The sequence below is a fragment of the Trichoderma ghanense genome, assembly GCF_004382785.1.
Source record: "Trichoderma ghanense strain CCMA-1212 chromosome Unknown scaffold_1, whole genome shotgun sequence".
In the NCBI taxonomy this organism is placed as follows: domain Eukaryota; kingdom Fungi; phylum Ascomycota; class Sordariomycetes; order Hypocreales; family Hypocreaceae; genus Trichoderma; species Trichoderma ghanense.
Genome location: NW_027395664.1, coordinates 2,145,385 through 2,164,994, shown reverse-complemented (window position 1 = coordinate 2,164,994; position 19,610 = coordinate 2,145,385). Strand labels below are relative to the sequence as shown.

General features: G+C 55.6%; 4 protein-coding genes across 4 annotated transcripts; 3 read left to right on the top strand and 1 right to left on the bottom strand.

The window, feature by feature from the left end:
- Positions 1 to 867: 867 nt before the first annotated feature.
- Positions 868 to 1,242, top strand: CCMA1212_002096 (uncharacterized protein; the record flags this gene model as incomplete). The annotated part of the gene is made up of 1 exon (XM_073699497.1): positions 868 to 1,242. The coding sequence occupies one exon, from the start codon at positions 868 to 870 to the stop codon at positions 1,240 to 1,242; it is 375 nt and encodes a 124-aa protein (XP_073562728.1).
- Positions 1,243 to 7,245: 6,003 nt separating this feature from the next.
- Positions 7,246 to 9,223, top strand: CCMA1212_002095 (Uncharacterized protein; the record flags this gene model as incomplete). The annotated part of the gene is made up of 3 exons (XM_073699496.1): positions 7,246 to 7,926; positions 8,045 to 8,182; positions 8,519 to 9,223. The coding sequence occupies 3 exons, from the start codon at positions 7,246 to 7,248 to the stop codon at positions 9,221 to 9,223; spliced, it is 1,524 nt and encodes a 507-aa protein (XP_073562499.1).
- Positions 9,224 to 10,319: 1,096 nt separating this feature from the next.
- CCMA1212_002094 (uncharacterized protein) lies at positions 10,320 to 10,741 on the bottom strand (the record flags this gene model as incomplete). Its single annotated transcript, XM_073699495.1, has 2 exons — positions 10,320 to 10,538; positions 10,625 to 10,741. 2 exons carry the CDS (start codon positions 10,739 to 10,741, stop codon positions 10,320 to 10,322), a joined length of 336 nt encoding a protein of 111 aa, XP_073561819.1.
- Positions 10,742 to 14,023: 3,282 nt separating this feature from the next.
- Positions 14,024 to 19,026, top strand: CCMA1212_002093 (Tat-binding-like protein; the record flags this gene model as incomplete). Its single annotated transcript, XM_073699494.1, has 3 exons — positions 14,024 to 16,915; positions 16,987 to 17,262; positions 17,329 to 19,026. The coding sequence occupies 3 exons, from the start codon at positions 14,024 to 14,026 to the stop codon at positions 19,024 to 19,026; spliced, it is 4,866 nt and encodes a 1,621-aa protein (XP_073562091.1).
- Between the last annotated feature and the right edge of the window lie 584 nt (positions 19,027 to 19,610).

Genomic DNA, 19,610 nt, shown 5'->3' with positions numbered 1-19,610 from the left:
ACGACAGAAGAAGAAGAAGGGAAAGCAACGTATCGAAGATGGGCGAACCTTTTTCTCTTTTCTCTTTTTCTTCTTTTTGTTTTTGGTCGTTTTCAGGAGCTGGCAACGGGATCAACAGCAAGTAATTGCGGTTGCTTTCGCTTTCGAGTTGTTGTTTTTTTTTTCTTCCAATGATTCGCAAAACAAGAATGGCCGGTTCGACGACTGTATAAAAGGACGCCAGCGGCCGAGGGTGCTAAAGAATTGCTTGCTTTGTCGAAATGAAGAGCTCACTATTACCACGATGCCACAATCGACTATTACAGGACAGACGGCCGGACTGGTCGAGCAGGATCAAGTGTCACCCAAGCCACGCTGAACCACGACTAGCTGCAAGAGAACATGGGGTTCTGCAGATATCGGCCGTTCGTATCGCGGTGAGGCTTCTGGAGGTCGTCGGATGGGTCCTGAGGTATCACGGGCTCCGAAGGGGGATTGACGGGATAGAAGAAAAGATAGAGCTTTCTAGCAGAGCCAGTCACCAGAACAGACGAGGAGAAGAAAAATCGGAAAAAGGAGAGGTAAATGCACAGGACAGAGACGATGGAGTCAGAGATGCTGACGTATGAGCAGCAAAGCGCAACGCCCCAAGGTGGTGGAAAAGAGAGAAGAGAAAAACAAGACGTGGTCGAAGACGAAGAAGGCTGGGAAAGGGGGCACGACAAAAGGCGCTGCTGGAACAAGCGTGCTGTATAAAGTCGGACAGAAGAGAGACAAGGGCGCGCTCGAGAAACGGCAGGCGAACCAAGAAGCAGAAGGGGAAGGCGTTGAGGGGCTGGAGAAGAAAGAAAGAAGGAAAAAGAAGAGAGTGAAGGTGGACGAGCCGCAATGGGTCGCTTGGGGGTGAAGGTGAAGGTCCTGGCGATGGACGGGCTGAGGAGAAGAGCAGAGCAGCCACCGGTTCGACGCTTGGGACGGGAGGCAGAAAAGTCGAGGAAGGGCCAAAGAGCGAGCGGGCGGGCGGGCGTGGGAGTGACCAGCATAGACCCAGAACCCAGAACCCAGAACCCAGACCCAGACCCAGCGCAAGCAGCCCAGCAGAGATGGAGCACAGCACCAGCACGCACAGGGCACCTGGCACCTGGCAGTGGCGACGGCTGGGCGTGGGCTAGGGTCAGAATTAGCGGGCTGCCAGGGGTGGAGCACGCCCCTAACGTGCTATCTCGCGGGGCCTTGGAGGGCCTGCGCCGAATGGCGGGCTAGCCTGGGCTGCACGTTCGGGGGAGGGCACAGCACGCTGGAGGGCTTGCGGCGAGTGCGGGTGCTGGTACGGAAGCAAGTACAGGAACCTGGGGCATCGCCTGCCGGTGTCCAACTCCGGGCCCCCTCTGGCAGGCATGCAAGTACAGGTACTCTGCAGAGGCGCGAAGGGACGCACGCGGGTTGATGGGAATGGCCTGTCTTCCACCTCCTCCATGTCCCCGTAGGTACCTACTTCGAGTTGTTGTACGTACCTTGCCCGTACCGGAGGGAGCAGGCAACCTGTCTCGTACCGAGGGGAAGAGGAGACTGGAGAGAGATACCTATGAAGCCAGAGCGGCGCCAATTGAGTCTGCAAAAGCGAGACCAGCGACCAGCAGCAACTGGACGAGGCGGAGAAGCAGGGAGAGGCAGCAAATGGACAACATCAACGGGCGGTAATATCTGGCATGATCTTTGCTATTTGATCCCTATTGCAAGATGGAAGGAGCGTTCAAAAGGGACAGTGCTAATAAGTAATAGTATCAGCATCAGTTCTGGAAAGCACGGATAGATTTCTCGTAAACAGAAGCCGCAACCCAGTCAACAACAAATTCCGGGTCCCGAAAGGCCACCAGAACAGCTTCATGCTGATGAGTCGCCAGCCATCTGCTGCAGTCATTAATACTGCATGCTGTTGCGAAGCGCAGGCGCATGTACCGGTACCTGCTGCGGTCGGGGCGGGCGCAACGACGGGGTTGCACTGGTTCCTGCACCAGGAACCAGACAAGACGTGTGCAGCAGCGCTGGGCGCGCCGCTTCGTCAGACTCGGGGGATACGAAGCACTAACCGGCGCCTCCCCCCTTCGCCGGCGACCCTTCGACCTAGCTCTGAAACCAGAGAAGGCTAAAAGGAGAGCGTGTTGCGGCCGGCTGCCAATGGGCATCCAGGCGCTGTTTTGCAGTTGTATGGTGCGCGTTTCTGTGTGTATCTCTCCCCCAAGGATTCGATGAGGGATGGACGGATGGCTGTTTGACGGAGGACTCGTCACAGGTACCGGTATCTACTGATACTCCAGGGCCCGAAATATCAACTCTCATTTCGATACCTCCTGGGTGCAATGTCCTTGCAAACCTGCACATGATACTCGTACACGAAGCAATGCCGCTCGTGTGCTCCCAGACGGACCTGTCAAGTTCCGAATTACCTGCATTGCCGATTCTTTATTTCAGCGCCCAATGCCGCTGCGACAGCTCCGTTGCAGTAGCATCCCGCCAGCTTCATTTGACATTGATCGATACCGGTAGCTTGTCCGGGCACCCGTGCTCGCTTGATCGCATTTGATGCCACATTTTGCTTGATGCAATTTGCTTGCACATGCGCTGCAGTCAGTCCTTGGTACAAGTACCTCTCCGTACCGGGTACAAAATTGCAGCGCCGCATGGATCGAGCAAATTGAGCGTCAGAGACAGCGTTGGTACCGTAATGACTGTCGCCCGCAGCGGCCCCATGCCCTCGCCGTCAGCGTTGCGCGGGGATTAGGTACTCTTCGCCTAGAGATGAAGGACTTTCGACCCCGAATACAGCCGCAGAAGAGAGATCGTGATGAGATGCAGAAGAGCCTGGAAGAAGAGGGAAGGCCGTGTCTCTCCTCGTGATGGCATCTCATGCCCTGCTTGCAACTTTTCATCCATCCTCCTCCCCCCGAAAGTGAGCATCATCGCGATCGTGGTAATGTCCTCGTACTTGTACCTCTACTCACATGCCTTGCTGGGCTAGAGCCGCTTTGGACGTGGTCGCGTCGATGCACAGCGAACAAGCAACGGCTCGACGCGACTGATTGGGCGGCTCCCCGACTCGCTACCACATTATCCACAGCTGCTAAGGTGCGATAGCCAGGGGCCACCGACCAGGGCCGCAGGAGATGGGCTGCAAAAAGGTGGAAGCAGTGCAGCACAGCTCGTACGAGAGTGCCCGTACAAGTACAAGTACCTCTGCTCGACGGTGGCGCACCTGGGAGCTCGTACCTGTACCTGTGCGTTCATGCCGCATCCTCGTTGGTCTCCCTCCAGGCCGGATGCAGGGCGTCTTTGTTCTTCTATGGTGGTTTCGATGCTGCTTCCGCCGGACGCTTCGTCTGTTTCGGAGTCTCTGTTTACTTTTCGCATCTTGCCCAAAAGCCACCAAATCTGCATCTGCATCTGCATCCGCCTGAGGTGGTGAAATAGATATTCCACCCCCCACAGCGAGATCGACATCTAGCAAACGCCAGATCCCCAAGTCGCGCAGCATCCAGACGGGAAAAGTCGAGGTGCGGGAGGCTACTAGCAGGTACTTCGACCGCGGCCTGGCCGCACGCTTCCCTCAGTACCGGTACAAGCCTCATCGTGCCCTCTCCTCTCATGTTCTTCTGTCCGGCACCTCCAGACAAGCCGGCCCCAATACGACAACTGCTGCATCGTCCCATCATGACCGTTAGGCAACCCATGCAGCAGATTTCTTGCAAAAGCCCGGGGGCTCTCTTCGATTGGGTGGCTGGAATCGCAGTGGCACCATCGATCCGGGCCAAAAAGTGACCTGCCTCTTCATAATGGCCGGCCGACGGCTCGAGCGGTGCTGCCGTGCTCAGGCGAGGCGGCAACGGCTTGCTTCTGCCTTGCGCGTACTGTACATATGCGGAGACCGAAGTCGAAGCACAACCAACGGCTACAGTACTAGGTGCGAGCCCTGGAGACGTCGATATCTGATGCACAATCGCTTCTTTGCTTGGTGGTGATTCTCCTCCGCAATCCCGCTTACGAATGAAGACTAGAGAAGGAAGACTTGGACCCTGATTAGATGACATTGGCTGATAGTCGTGCCAGACGTGACAAGAGCCTTGCAACTACCCCAAGCCTGAGCCCGTGAGATGAGGCCAAATCTCCACGAACAAGCACGGGGATCGACAAGCACTAACCCTGGCTTCTCTATCGCTTCTCCATGTTTCTACTCTCGCGCCCACGGATCGTGGATGCCACGGCGAAGCCTGCACTTGTACATACAGTATGTACGAAGGTACAGAGACAGAGCCACAGGTTGGCGTGGGTCGTTTACCCATGGAGACACCACCACCAGCAGCCCACACGCCTTCTGGCGCTATTTCATGCAGTAGGCCCAGGTGAGGCAATATACCCGGCGAAATGCATCTGGTCCTTTATTTTGTATGGTACTTTGTGTGTGCTGGTATGCACGAAATGCGCAAAGGGAAGCGCAAAGAGGCGCCAGAAGTCGGATCAAGGAGGTGCGTCTTCTTCAACGCCAATGCAGTGATCCGCGGGGGTGGTGAAGATTTTCAACGAGATTTGAAGGGTTGCCTCCTGGATAAGCCCAATTTCGACGCGCTTACAGCAACTACTCACAGCTAAGGTACTGTATGTGCACATTTGCCTCGGAAATTGCGAGTCATAAAAGGCGAGGATACGTGTAAATTGCGCGAGTCCTGTTCATTTTACCGCGTCCCAGGAGAAAGTAGCTCTATCGCTTGTGCCGGCATGATCAAGGTTTCTTTCGGTAAAGTGAAGACATGAATTCGAAGGTCGGCGCGGGCCTTGATTGAGTGGTCCGTTACTCGTCAGCTTCTCGTCGCTCTCCTCTTTTGATCTCGGAGTTCGAATCCTCCTGTTCACAAAGCGAGCACGATTAGTGACGTAACGAGAGAAGGGAGAACCCACATGGAAAGCTTAATGAAGTGCGCTATGGGGTTCGCAGCAGCATTGCATGCGGCCAATATCGTATTCGCAGAGGGGAAATGGGTATTTAGCATACCTTATGGTCGTCTCCAGAAGATTCTGGCTTGTACCCTTATATCTAGGTAGGTACCTTACTACTGTGCAGGAGAATAGTTGAGAGACGACTCTCAAGGGCATGTGATGCTCCAGCCAAGGACGTTGAAGAATCGAGAATCCCTCCACTCCACCACAGAAACACGAACACAGGAGGGTCCATGTCGGTTATTTTTAGGCCCTTCCCAATGGCTCGGGAGCTCTTTGCGATGACGAGCCAAAAGTGGCGCAAGGGAAGTCTTCTGGCTTCATCGGAAACAAGCAAAGAGAGGCTTTTCGAACCAAGTACCACGACAATCTTGCTGAGCCGATTCCGGCGAGATGCGGGCTGATGGCGGTGGTGTGTTGCACGGGACGCCTTGCCCGCCTTCATGTTTGTTGATATACTGCCAAGTACATGTCCATCGACGCACCTGCACGCACTTCGTACATATACGAATACTAACCTGACACACCCAACTGTCAACCTGGCTGCATAACACCTGGATACGGGTAGGACTGCTATCGTGAACGACGCAGCCAACAGATGGTCTACATGATGCGGCAAGGATAAGGCAGAAAGCCGGCCCGGGAGGTGGAGAGAGTACGACTGTCAGCGGAAGCTTTCTGTGGAAGAGGCTTAACGACGCCTTTCAATCTTGTCGTAGAAGTCCCATGCTCTTTATCCAGAGTGCATGTGGGTGCGGCTCAAGCGAAGCAGGGGAGGAGCAAAAGCACCGCTCGCATTGATCCTACGAGGAAAAAAAAAGATACATTAGTACTCGTATGCAGTACCCCGGAAGAGGCGTTGTCTACTTATCGTTGAAGAAACGACAGCCGCCATGTCATGACTCGATGTAACACCGAACGAACATGCGTATAAGCAAGTGATATATTACCAACATCCCATCACCGCCACGGCCACAGGCTGCCGGCAAGCCGAAAGAAAGCAAGGTCCTTCCGCACACCCCGTCTTGAAGTCTGGTTCTCGAGTCGAACGCGGGCCGCTGCTCGTTGACGCCACGCAGATCCAAGGCAACTTGTACCTACCGTACAGTATATGTAAGAATCTCCAGTGTCAAAATCTACAACACCTCTGAGGCTGGTCTAGCGAATTTGCCCGACTTGCCACAAGAGAGAGGGTGAGAGAGCATAAGGATGGATGGTTGCAACCGGTTAAGCCTGTGGCCTGGCCCTGGCGTTCTCTGTTCGCGGCAAGGCCAATCTATCCGACACGGAACTAATGGCGAAGAGAAATCTGCTGTGTCGATGCCAAGATCTGGCAGAGAAGATGGGTTAAGTGCTTTGCAGTACGTAGTGATTAGCGGTTGTTTTGATTTAGACACTCCATGTAGGGTGCATGAGATCAGCTGTCAGGTTGTCACGATGTTGAATGTATATGTACTTTGCACTTCTGTAATATGAAGCATGTAGGGAGGCATCTCACGATGCGGGGAGGCTGGTGTAGTATATTTGGCTGCTCAGATGCCTTGGAGAACGCTGTGATTTGCCTGTCAAAAGTTCACACCACTGTCACCCTATCTTGAATAACTAATTCATCTTGCTGCCTGCAACAATTTGTCTTGTTCCATCGGTTGATGGAGAGGAGTGCCAACTCGATGAATTTCAACGTCCATTTGTCTGGATAATAGCTAGAAGGTCGGCTAACCTAGAACCCCAGTTTCCTCGAGTAACCCAAACGGTACTAGCAGTCGAGGATCAACCTCCCTCAACTCACTCAATAGCAGAAAGGCTTCTCGCACTAACGCCGCCGCCGGTTGCTAACAAGAGGTGCCAAGTTCAGCTGGATCCTTTGCGTCCAATGTCGCCAGCCAGACCTGCATCTTGTACCGTTCTTTATCGATTCTTGACATCTGTAGCGGTGGCATAAATCCTTCCTGTGAGACACCAGATTACACCCTGCCTTGCACTTATACATCACATTCCGACGTCCTTCCAGCTACGATACACTCCTGCAGAGCGCCACGAAATCGACTCGCGCATTGCCCTCGCGATAGCATCAAGCCCATGGTGCCCACGACAGCATAGCGCCTTGTCTTTCTCGCCCCTGTCCTGCCCTGCGTCCCGATGGCTTCAATCTCTTGCCTTGCCAAGAGAAAAGCCGCGCCCGACGCCTGGAATTTGCCCCAAGCCCATCGATAGCTTCGAGCGTGCGACCTCAGGCCGGACGGGCAAAGGACTCGCGCGCGGATTTAGCCCGTCGCCATGGTCGGAGTTCCGCGAAGCAGCGGCTGTCAGCTGTGCAGGCAGAGGAGAGTCAAGTGTGACGAGGCCAGGCCAGAGTGCGGCAACTGTCGCAAGTACGGCGTCCGGTGCCCCGGCTACGAGCGAGCCATCAAGTTCGTGGCTGGCAAGCACGCGGTCCGGAGCAAGGGCTCTCGAGCGTCGAGGACGGGCCGGCAGAGCAGAGCTGGCGGTGCGGTATCGGAGACTTTGGCTTCCACGGCCTCGACTTGGTCTGCTGGCACTACCGCTTCGCCTGATGATAACAGAAGCAGCAGCAGCAGAAGCAGCACAATCGCGAGCCGTACTGCTGCGGTGGTCATGCCCCTGGTGGCCTCGCCTCAGCCCAGCCGGGCCCTTTTCGTTGGCACACTGATGGACATGGCCCAGACCAATCTAGCCTCCAAGGACGTAACTACGTTTCTGGGCTTCTTCGGCCAGCTCAGGTTCGAGGCGCTGGGCACGTCTGCAGCCCTGGATGGCGCCATCTGCTCGCTATCTCTGCATCTCATGGGCAAGGAGCTGGGCGACGACAGCCTCGTGGCCCGGAGCAGGACCGTGTATGGTGGTTCTCTTGTAGCTCTTCAGGCGGCATTGAGACATCCCATCAAGTGGAAGGCGTCCGAGACCTTTTGCTCTGCCGTCTTGCTCTGCTTCTTCGAGGTAAGCTAGGGGGTTTGAAACATCATGAATGCACGCAGCGGAAAGCAGCGTGCCCGATTTCTCATCGCTCTTACGAAAAAGCCTGACCGAGCCTTGCTGACTCTCGGCGGGAAAATAGCTGTTTGCGGGCACGACTTCGCCGGACACTTGGTTGCATCACGCTCAGGGAATCGCCACTCTGATGGAGCAACGTGGTCCTGCAGCTCATGCGCAGGGCAACGATGCAGCTATACTGTTTTCCTTCCGAGGCATCCTGGTAGGCCACACTCCCAAATTACCCACTCCCCTTTTTGTCCTGACACTATTGGTGATTGTGTGATTGTCGTGTTTCCCCTTCCTCCCCTTCTCCCGGGACGTGAAAGCTGTCTGTTCCTGCATCTTCCGAGGGAGAAGCGTCGAACAATAGGCGTGACTTTCAACGTTGCCCACCCAAAGTTTGCAAGGCCGCATCCGAGCTTCTTTGCTGGGAAGGGCATGCAGCGGCCGCGAAACTAGGGAAAAGGACAAGATGCTCGTCTACTCCGACCCCCTGCCTAGATATGCCCAAGTAGCTGACACGTTCTCTTGCTCTCTTTCCTTTTCCATGATCTAGATTATGAGCTCGCTGTTCTTCCCAACCAGCGACAAATGCTTCCTAGCCCGCCCAGAATGGAAAAGAGTGCTCACTGGCCCGCGGCAGTCAATCTACTCTCCCGCAGCGCCAGACTTGACGCGGCCAGTGATCAGTTCATTTCTGCTGTGCCTGGCAGACATGCCCGAGGTTATGTGGTGGGGGTATCCCATCCGCGAGGCTCTCCTGGCCGGCAGACAGGTGAAGCCTCAGCGTATACAGCATCTCGCCGAACTTACGGCCGCAAATCACGAGCGCTTCACTGCGTGGTACGAGGAGTTCAAGGAGCTCGGCGTCATGCCCAAGGAAGTTCCCTCCGATGACCCCAGCTCGCCGTACCCGATAGTGCTGGAGCACCCGGTCGGATGGCTTGGGACGATGCTCATGGGCTACTGGGCCAGCATGCTGATTCTGCAGGAGCTCTTGATTCGATGCCACTGGCCAGTGGACTTTCAGGACTCTCAAAGGGAGCTGGTGCAAAACATTCTCCGATCCATCGAGACGATGGGGAGAGGCATCATGGGGCCCTTCCGGCTGGGCTACTCGATACGCATCGTGTACGAATTTGCGAATGCGGAGACGCAGCGATGGATCATTACCATGCTGGACAAGTTCTCCAAGAGATATGCGGCGACGGATAAGGGGAGCTATCCGAGTCCGCGGGTGGACGCGCAAGGGTACTCGTGAGACTTTTCGAGACGGTGAGCAGCACCGAGCAGATCAGACGCTTCTTTTTTTTTATGTCCCCTTTCTCTCCCTGCTTTGTCTGCTGAGCGTGAGAAGAAGGCCTTGGGTTGCAGCGCCAAGGTGCGAGGACTCGCATGCCGGAGTCGACCGATTGGGACAGAAAAGGGGGGGGGGAGGATAGAGGATCTAGAGTGTTTTGAGTATTAATTTGCTTGCTTTCGATGTGTCAGGATGCAGGTACATGTGAAGGGGGGGGGGGGCATCAGACTTGTGCTCACCGATAGTGTGAAGGAATGACCAGTTGAGGAGGCATGACTTTTGACTGACCGTGGAGCATACGAACAACAACAAGCTTCTCGTATGGGGGGTTTGTCTGGCATGCAGGTCATGCCTTGCGTTTATTATGAGTCTTAGTAATCTCAGGACCGATACCACCCCTCTCTGCGTGCTTGTCTGATCCCTCGTGTGCACGGATCTGGCGATCGGATAGAGATGGCTTTGCTTGATTGGCGATGGGAGGTCAAGGCCGTAAGCAGCCACGTCGATGATCCCGCGTGGTCTTCGTAAAGAGAGTACGAGCAAAAAGGAGGTGGCATTCTTGGTACCTTGGTAGGTTGTACTAGGATATAAATAGCAAGCCACATGAGACGTTTTTTTTTTTTTTTTTTTTTTTTTTTTTTTTTTATATTAAATATTTTATTTCATGTTGATTTGTTCTATCTGGAGTTCCTCTCTGGCTTCCAAGATGATTATAGGTTAAGGTGGTGAGGTAGGTATCATTAAGACCACATCCCGAGCCGTATACATGTAATAAATCGTACTACCTTTGATGTTTTGTGCACCGATCCAGCCAGCACTGTAAGTCGTGATTGCGTGATGTGTGATGTGTGAAGTAAAAGAAGAAGAAGAGAACCCGGGAAGATGATTATGAAGGATGCAGAGCCAACAAATTTCCATCAGCCTTGTAGCAACACGCTTGTCCAATTTCACATGGAGCTTGGCGCTTGTCAATCCAGAGCTGGTCGAAGGTGTTGTTCTGGTGTTCCCTTGCGACAAGCAACATCTGTCTTTTCTTGTCCGGCTGCGCAAATGATTTTTAGTTGCCGGAAACCCGCCTCTGCTTCTTCTTCCACAGAAAGGCGCGCGCGAGGCCGGAGAGGGATGGACCGCCAAAGAGCAGCTGGTCGGTGTGGCGGCCGCAGGTGGTGTGGACGTTGACGGTGGGCGAGGACTTGATGAAGCCGAAGGAGGTCCTGCGCTGGGGGGAGGAGATGGACGGGGGGCCTGTGGCGGCGGTGGAGCTTGTTCCGACTCTCTGTTTGATTGCCGTTGTTAGTTTACATGTATGAAAATGTGTATGCGTGAGGGAGCGATTGTGGAGAGGTTTGCATAGGTACTTACCTTTGATGGAGAAAAGAGTGGTGAGTCGAGGGAGTCGCGGGAGCATTCCATGGTGCCCAGGGAAGCTTCGTCGAGGTCCAGCGGGGGAGGGCGAGGGGCATGGGATGAGCGAGGCATGGTCAAGGTATTGAATGCGTTTCTTTCGTGATACTCGTTGCAAGAGGCGTGAATTCAGTGGTATTATGGTAGGTATTTCAGACGAGGGCTCTCTGCTCGGTCTGGCGGATGAAGAAGGCTTGCTTCAATTCTTTGCGCGTGTGCTGAGGATAACGATAGGACTGACCCGTGCCGTCAAGGCAGCTGAGGGCTCTTGCACGCCGGGTGCGAAATGAAGAAGAAAAGAAGGGTGAACGGGTTGAGAGACGTAGACTAACTCATCGACTGGTTCAACGCAGGATGAAATATGGGATGGGAGAGGGAAGAGGAGAGGAGAGAGGGAAACGGGGGGAAGATATAGGGCTGGGCTGGGTGGATGAATGAATGAATACCCAGAAGGATGGATGCCTTTGTTAGGAATTTTTACGACAGGTTACATGGGCTACTTGGTGACTGATGACTGGGCACAAAACGAGGGAGAATGTGCATGTTATTCATTTTTTTCATTTCGATTTTTTAACGTCTGTTGTGGGCATAACATTACTCGGGAGGAAGAAAAAAGCACAAGACTAGGTGGACTGGACTGACTTGCTGGTGGCGGCTGACCGAATCCGTGTCAGGCCGCAGATGCAGATGCAGCACGGCCAAGACGCAGCGGTACGACCACCAGCCGGTCGGCATTCCAGTCATCAGGAGCCAGCGTGTCGGTAAAACATCAAAGAATGGAGAGGCTATCGAGGGGCGTGTGTTCCGGGGGGCCGCGTGGAACCAGTCGGGGGGGGGCATCCATCACATGATGGGAAAGGCAGCGATAAGGCAGCCAGGGATTTGGTGACGGGGGGACAAGGACAAAGGAGAGTGAGTTCTGTGGTTCGAAGAAGCTGGAGGAGAGAGAGAAGGAGAGGCGACGGAACGGGAATGGGAGCGAGCTGGCGTCGTGGCGGGGATCCCCTTTGGCTTCTTGGCTTGGAAGCCTGATGGGATGGATGGAGGGCTTTTCTGTCTCTGTCTGTCTGTCTGTCGGTCTGTCTGTCTGGTGTCGATCACCCTGACGAGCTAGTGTATCGTCTGTTAGGGACAAAGAGGAGTGTGCATTGGCCAGACAAGACAAGCACAAGACCCTTTGCCGATATTGACATGTCGAGACGAGACAAGACTTCAAATGGCTGCTTGCACGACATGGAGGGAAAACGGCACTAGTATGCCAACAAGGAGAGAGACTTACCACGGTTCATTCCGACAGCCTGCAGGCAGCGGGCATCACCAGCCCCGTCTTATGGAGCAATGACTTTCGTGGCTCGTCGTCGTCTTCATCGTATCTGCCCAGCAAGGAAGCAAGCATCAAACGCTCCTCCGTCCCCATCAGGGTCCCGCACCGCATCGCATCGCATCGCGGAACGGCTGTCGGCTGGCCGCTCCAGGCGTCGGCAACCAGCTCCAGACCCAACAACTCCAGCCAACCCCCCCTTGCCCCCTTGTCGTACCTTGTTATGATGCCGCTTGTAGATTGCTACGTAGTCTCAAAGCGCAAGTCAGCTCGGGGGCCAAAAAAAAAGGGCGGCCTGGGACAGACAGCGAGCGATGGAATGGCCCTAGCTGAGCTGCCCCCTTTTTTGCTGCCGCTCTGGTCGTAGCACCGGCCGTATTATTGCGTGAGCTGAGCCGTCAAAGAGGGAACGCCGGACCAATGGCCTCGCGGCACGGCAAAACGCACATTTCGTCGGCTTCGTTCATTCTTGGCCGTTTGGCAGTGATCTTGGCCCTATATGAGTCACGCCTTGTATTGTGGTGAGAGAAAGCAAGCGACATGACATTGTCCACCTTGTCAGAACATGCAGAGGCGACCTGGCGAATGAGAGCGCAATGGTCCGTTTGCCGAATCTGCTTGGCCGATGCAGGACGAGGACAAGAGGCTAAAGCGATGCAAATCTAGGACTGACGTGGGCTGCAGACTGCTGACATGCGCCCGAAAGCTTGGCCCAAGTCCTACGGTGATACCACTGCAGTTGGCCACATGAGGAAGACGATCCCTTCATTGTTCCTTGCTGCGGATGAAACGAAAGTCTTACCCTGGAGCAGCGTATGAAAATTGGGGTTCAAGCCTCAGGCAGCAAGGCACCAACTCTGCGTTTTACGATGCGCTTGGCCTGGCCACCTGACAGTCCCTTTTCTTAGGCGTGGGGTTCAGAGCTGACCGGGAGTAGTGGCAGCAGTTCTTCATCAGCCCTACGGTGCAAGCCCAGAAACTGCTTGAGCCGCATCAGGGGGATCAGTGCCGAGGACAGATCTGAGAAATCCGGGGAAGCTGGCAAATTAATAACTCGATGCCCATCATGGCGGGCCGGGACGCAGTTGATGATGGTGCACTGCGACTCGAGGGATTGGCGTGTTGTCTGTCTGTCTGTCTGTCGGAAGAGTGTCCAATCGCTGCATTCACTGCATCGAGGCAATGCTGCTGCATCAATTGTGCTCTTGTCCTTTTCACCGTTGACGCCGCAGGCTCAATTGCGTAAATGTGTCCTCGCCACGACATTCGGCTGCTTCACCTGAAGCCCTGGTTGCACATCGTCATTCATGGGCCGCTTTTTGTGGCCGTGAATTAGCGGGCCCTGCAATTGGGAGCAAGGCTCAGAATTGGCGTGCTGACAAAGAGGCAGAACAGAGCGGGAAAAAAAGTGCTGGAGCTCGGGCCACTCACGGCTGTGGCCTGTGCCTGTGTGGCTGCACGTGAGGAGGAAGCCTCCGGTTTTTTTTTTTGGTGGCCTCAGCGCTAGTACAGATGCTGGACGCCTTTAGCTTCTCGCGACGCGCGAAGACTCGTTAACCTACCTGGTCTGGTTCGATATGCGACCACTTTGCTGCGTTTCTTTTCTGTGCCCGCCAGGAAGTCCGACGCTGCGCGATCTCGACGCGAAGCCTCTGAGCCGCTGATTCCCAGACCATCGCCGTGAGCGCAGCTTCCTCCTCGGCCCTCTGACGGCGCCGACCCTGTGCGGGATCCAGTGTGTCATTGCGCGATTCCATGCACGCCATATACTTCAACCTTGCGGCGTCATCCAGGTTCTAGGTCAGTGCAGGCTTCATCACGCAACCACCGGCGACGTGAAGAGCGGGAGCTCAGATTCAAGTCAGTTACTGACTCGGTTTCGACAGCTTCGGGGCCTGCAATTCCGTGACAGCGCTGTCCCCCGCATACGTAATCTATCGCATCGTTCATCTCCCGTCGGCTGAGCATCTCCACGTCCCTTGCCCAGCACACATCACCACACCGCACCCCACCATCACGCCGCAGCAGTCGACAACATGGTGAGCAACAAGAGGAAGAGGCAGCACGAGGAGGTTTTCGACCCCAACATCTCGGATCCCGAGGACGAAAACTTCGACCCGCGGGAGGCAAGACCTACTCGAGGTTCCAAGAAGACTCGCCAGACGAAAGGCGCGAGAGGCGGCTCGAAAAGGACCAATAAATATCGCGGTTCTGACATTGAAGATGACGACGACGATCTGTCTGATGACGACGAAGACTCCTTTGCTGAGGCCACCGAAGAATCTGATGACGAGGTGCCCCTGAACGCGGCCGGGCGGCGGGCTAGAAAGGCGGCAGTCAAGCCGCAAAACTACAAAGAGAGCAGCGAGGACAGCGAAGACGAGTCCGAAGAAGAGAAAGTTGGCTCGAAAGCGAAAGAAGAAGAGGAAGAGAAGCTCAATGAAATAGCCGACGCTAAGCCGGCAAAGCGGGAGGCGACCAAGGTGGTCAAGCTCAAGGTCTCTAGGACGGCGTTGGCGCAGACACGCAGCACCCGGTCACGTACTGAAGATGCCCAAGCGTTTGTCGAGCTGTCCGCTTCTGGTCGACACGCCGTTGCACCCAGGGGAGAGTCGCGAAGCAAAAGCCCCGAGGCGCTTGCTCGCAGCGGCAGGCCATCTCGCGCCGCCAAGGGGCTCAAGAAAGCACCCGAACCAACCGAGGAGGCTGCCCACGAGGACACAGCTGAAGCCGATGCGCCGGATGAGCTTCTACAAGACACACCGACCAATGAGATCAGTGAAGTTCTCGACTCTGATATGCCGGATGCAGCCAAGGATGCCGACGAGGAGCAAGCAGCGGAAGAGGCACCGGCCGAGGATCCTGCCGCCGCAAACCAGGACGAGGCCCAAGATGACGACGACGATGAGGACGTGCCCATAACGCGGAGGAGACGAAGCACTCGCGCCAATGCCGCCGCTCCTACGGACGATGCCGTCGAGACCACCGAAGGCGCCGAGGCCGAAGAGGCCAACAACGGCGGTACCCGTCGGTCTGGTCGGCTGAAGAAAGTCGCCAACAGATCCAATAATGAGCATAGCGACTTTGAGCCGGTTGATGATGACTCCGAAGCCTCGGACAACGGACGCAACGGGAACAAGAATGGTGCTATGGATAGCCCGACGCCTCGTGGGAGACAGACCCGATCCCAAGGCCGCTCCGCCCGCAGCTCGCGCCGCCGAGACTCCTCCGCCACTGACTTCGACCTGGATGAGCTCAATGAAGAAGCTCGCGAGCTGAGAAAGTCGTCCAGATCTCGCCGAAACGCCCGGACAGAGTCTCCCATACAATACCAGGAGAGCGGCCGCCGACCCAGGCCCAGGGTCAACTACTACATGGCTCCATTGACTGCCGTCAACATCGAGGAGGAAGCGGAGGACCCCGCCCCTACCCCGGCCCGCAACCGCCGGCGAGGCGGCGCCAGTGCCGGCTGGGACCGCAACCTCAACACCACATACGGCCCCTTTGGCGGCGGCGGCGCTGTTGGGTCGCTACTTGGCGGCCCATGGGGGACCGGTGCCACCGGCGGAGTCGAGTCTGACAGTAGCGACGATGAGATGGTGCACAGGTCCACCGCTGCAGGAAACGTGGGCATGACGCCGACGTCTGCAGCCCCGGCCGGTGGCCTCGTCTCTGGCGGCCAGGGCCTCGGCGTGGACGGCGTCGGAGCCACGCCCAACGTCGGCAAGATCAAGGACCGCAAAGCGCTTGCAGACGCCGACCCTCTGGGCGTGGATTTGAACGTCGACTTCAGCAAGGTTGGTGGCTTGCAGGGCCACATCGACCAGCTCAAGGAAATGGTCCAGCTTCCTCTGCTGTATCCCGAGCTCTTTACGAGATTCCATGTTACACCGCCCCGCGGCGTCTTGTTCCATGGTCCCCCGGGTACTGGTAAAACGCTTCTGGCTCGTGCTCTGGCCAACTCCGTCGGCTCTGGTGGCAAGAAGATTTCATTCTACATGCGCAAGGGCGCCGATGCTCTCAGCAAATGGGTTGGCGAGGCTGAGAAGCAGCTTCGTTTGCTCTTTGAGGAAGCAAGGAAGAACCAGCCCAGCATCATCTTCTTTGACGAGATTGATGGATTGGCGCCGGTCAGGTCGAGCAAGCAGGAGCAGATTCATGCCTCCATTGTCTCGACTCTGCTGGCCCTCATGGACGGCATGGACGGACGTGGACAAGTCATTGTCATTGGCGCCACGAACCGACCGGACAACATCGACCCTGCTCTTCGACGGCCGGGGCGGTTTGACCGAGAGTTCTACTTCCCCTTGCCCGACCTCGAGGGTCGCAGGTCCATTCTCAACATCCACACACAAGACTGGGGCCTGTCGGATGACTTCCTACAGTCGCTGGCGGAAAACACCAAGGGCTACGGCGGTGCCGATCTGAGGGCTCTCTGTACCGAGGCGTCCCTGAATGCCATTCAGCGAACCTATCCGCAAATCTACTCGTCCAAGGAGAAGCTGCTCGTCGATCCCGCCAAAATATCGGTTCATGCCTCGGACTTTATGATCTCCATCAAGAAGATGATACCTTCGTCGGAGCGTTCTGCGACGTCCGGAGCACGGCCGCTGCCCGCCTCTATCGCGCCTCTTCTCCGCGACCAGTTTGAAGAGGCCAAGCAGGCGCTTGACCTGGTCTTGCCCCGGAAGAAGAAGACGACTGCACTGGAGGAAGCCATGTATGAGCAGTATGATGACAAGGACCACGGATTCGGCCGTGAGACGCTGCACCAAGAATTTGAGCGCTCTCGCGTCTTCCGGCCTCGGTTCCTCATTTCTGGCGCCCATGGCATGGGCCAAGGATATCTCTCCTCTGCAATCCTCCACCACTTTGAAGGAATCCATGTACAGAATTTCGATCTCCCTAGCCTGCTCAATGATGGACGGGTAAGCCCACCCTTTTTTTTTTTCTTTTGTTATTCACCGATAACTTTTGATTGTCGCTAACTGGAGCGTAGCCTATGGAGCAAGTCATTGTTGGCCTGTTCACGGAAGTGAGGCGTCACAAGCCGAGCGTCATCTTCATCCCAAACATCGACACTTGGTACGCGGTGCTGGATAAAACGCTAGCCCTCGTTACCTTCCGCACCATGCTGAAGTCTATCCCCCCGACGGACCCAGTGCTTCTGCTTGCTACCGCGGATTGCGAGAAGAGAGATCTTCCGCAAGACTTGGTTCGCGACTTTTTCGGCTACTCTAGCAAAAACGTGATGGAGATTCAGAGACCTGAGAGGGTAAGTGAGAAGAAGAAGGCGGTGCCTGCAACAAACGTGGCGGAGTGTGATGCTAACACTCAGCAGGTCAATCGTATCCATTACTTCGGAAGGACGCTTGACTACATCAGGTTGCCGCCTCACCAGTTTCCGGATCTCGAAAATCGTAAGAAGAGAGTGCTCGAAGAGCTCCCGGTGGCTCCTCCGGCACCCGTCAAGCCGCCTACCAAGGAAGAGGTCAAGGCCCTCAAGAAGAGAGACCACCAGCTCCTCAACGCGCTCAAGATCCAGCTGCAGCCCATCATGGACCAGATTAACCGCAGGTATAAGAAGTTCAGGCAGCCAGTCATTCCGCAGAACCAAATCGAGTACCTGTTCATGGAGGCAGACCCCAACTACGTCCGGCCCGATGTAGCAGAGGGGGAGAACAGGCCGTTTGAGATTGTCAAGGACAAGTACGGCAATGACGTGCTGATGCATAAGGAATCTGGCAAGTACTACTACAACCTTGAGACCACGACCATTGAGGAGCGCCTGTCGAACGGGTTCTATGCTCGGCCTAAGGATTTCCTTTTCGACATCAAAGCTCTCGCAAGGGACGCCAAGAACATTGGCGACAAGGAGCGCACCCTCAAGGCCAACGAGCTGCTCAGCAACGTCGAGGTGGACGTTGCGAGCATCGAGAGCAGCACGGCCCACATCGACTGGGAGGCGCTCTATCAGCGCCAGCAGCAGCGAGCCAAGGAGGCGGCGGAGAAGGAGCGCAAGCGTAAGGCCATGCAGTCCGTGCTGGAACGAGTGCAGTCGGACCTCGGCGGAGGCAACGACAGCGACTCGCAGGGTCCCCTTACCCTTGGAGAACCGGTGCCGGGGGCGCGCACCATGGCCCGCTTCCAGATCCGCAGCCCCCTGTCGAATGGACATGGCGGGTCTGGCCGCGACGAGGAGCATCAGCTCAGCAACGGCGTTGCAGATCTGTCAAAGGAGGGCGATGTGCAGATGAGCGGGACCGACGACAGCACTCAGGTGGCGCTGAGCCAGACCCAGTCATCGCCCATGGGCCCGCCGCCCAGGTCTTCGGAGGGAGGTTCCTCGAGGAACCTGGCGACTATGGGGACGCAGGTATCTCAACGATCTGCCGTTACCGCTCTGCCGCCTGGCGTGTCGCCGTCTGCTGTGATTAACGAGGCGTCCACGACGAAGACGTCGAGCCTGTCAACCTATCGATCGAACCACTGGAGCTCGGAACAACGGAGCTCACAGAACACCAACGGAAATCACGAGCATGAGGAGCAGCTGCCGGACACTTTGGTAGTTGGGCAGTCCTCAGGGCGACTGTCTCTGAGCGATGACAGTTGGGTTCATACCCAAAACCCGGGACCGGCCCCTGAGCTACACTCGTCGGGCTCGCTCCTAGAGCGAAGCTCGTTCCAATCACAGCCGAACCAGGAGTCGGCAGTCGTCAAGTCTGGGGTTAGCTCGTCTCCCCAAGAGTCGAACGCCGAGGCCCGCTCGAAGTCGACCCGAAGTTCCCAGCCGTTGGAGATTGACAAGGAGTTGGAAAAGGCCTTGATGCTGGTGACGGACCTTACCGCGGGCTGCACAATCGAGCAGCTTGAACAAGTCAACCGTGAGATGATGGATGAGATTTGGCGCGGCCGACATGAGTGGAACCGGGTCAAGGTGGTGCTCGACGTTTCGGGGGTGTTTAACCGGACCATCGAGGAGATTGTTGGTCTCCAGGGCGTGGTTCCGCTGAGCCAGCTGCAGGACAGGGACGACTAAGCAGGGCCACGCTCAAGGGGTCGACGGATATATTTTCGTTTGCCCGCCCGCCGGCTAGATCGATGAAGTGAGAGTCGAAGGTGGGAGGAAGCCATGTTTTGTTCTTTTTGTAAGATTCATTATGGATAAAGTCTTGGGTTGGCACAGCGCTTGTTTCTTCCTTTCCACCTTTCACCTTTTCCTTTTGTGTAAGAAGAAAAGAAGAGGAAACAGCCAGAGAGAAGGAAGGTCCTGAGGTATTTTGAGATGGATGGCACCGATGGAAAAAGAAAAGGAGTGGCTATATGTGGCGTGCCTAATGCTTTAGGGGAGGTCTCAAAGGGAATTTGTGTGTTTTGTTATATTTTCCTAGCCTGTTTCCTTTTGAGATTAGGTAGATGATATACCTTGAGTAACTAGATGTATGGAATATGCGCTTTATACGATGTGGATTTCATGGCACAAGATGAGAATACGCGTGGTTTTCATTGTTTGTTGTTTCACTTCTCTTCGTCGAATCTCGCTACACAAACTAACTGAAGCATTGCTATATCAGATTATCCCAACAATATTCTCAAAAACCCATTCCTACAAATCTTCATCCC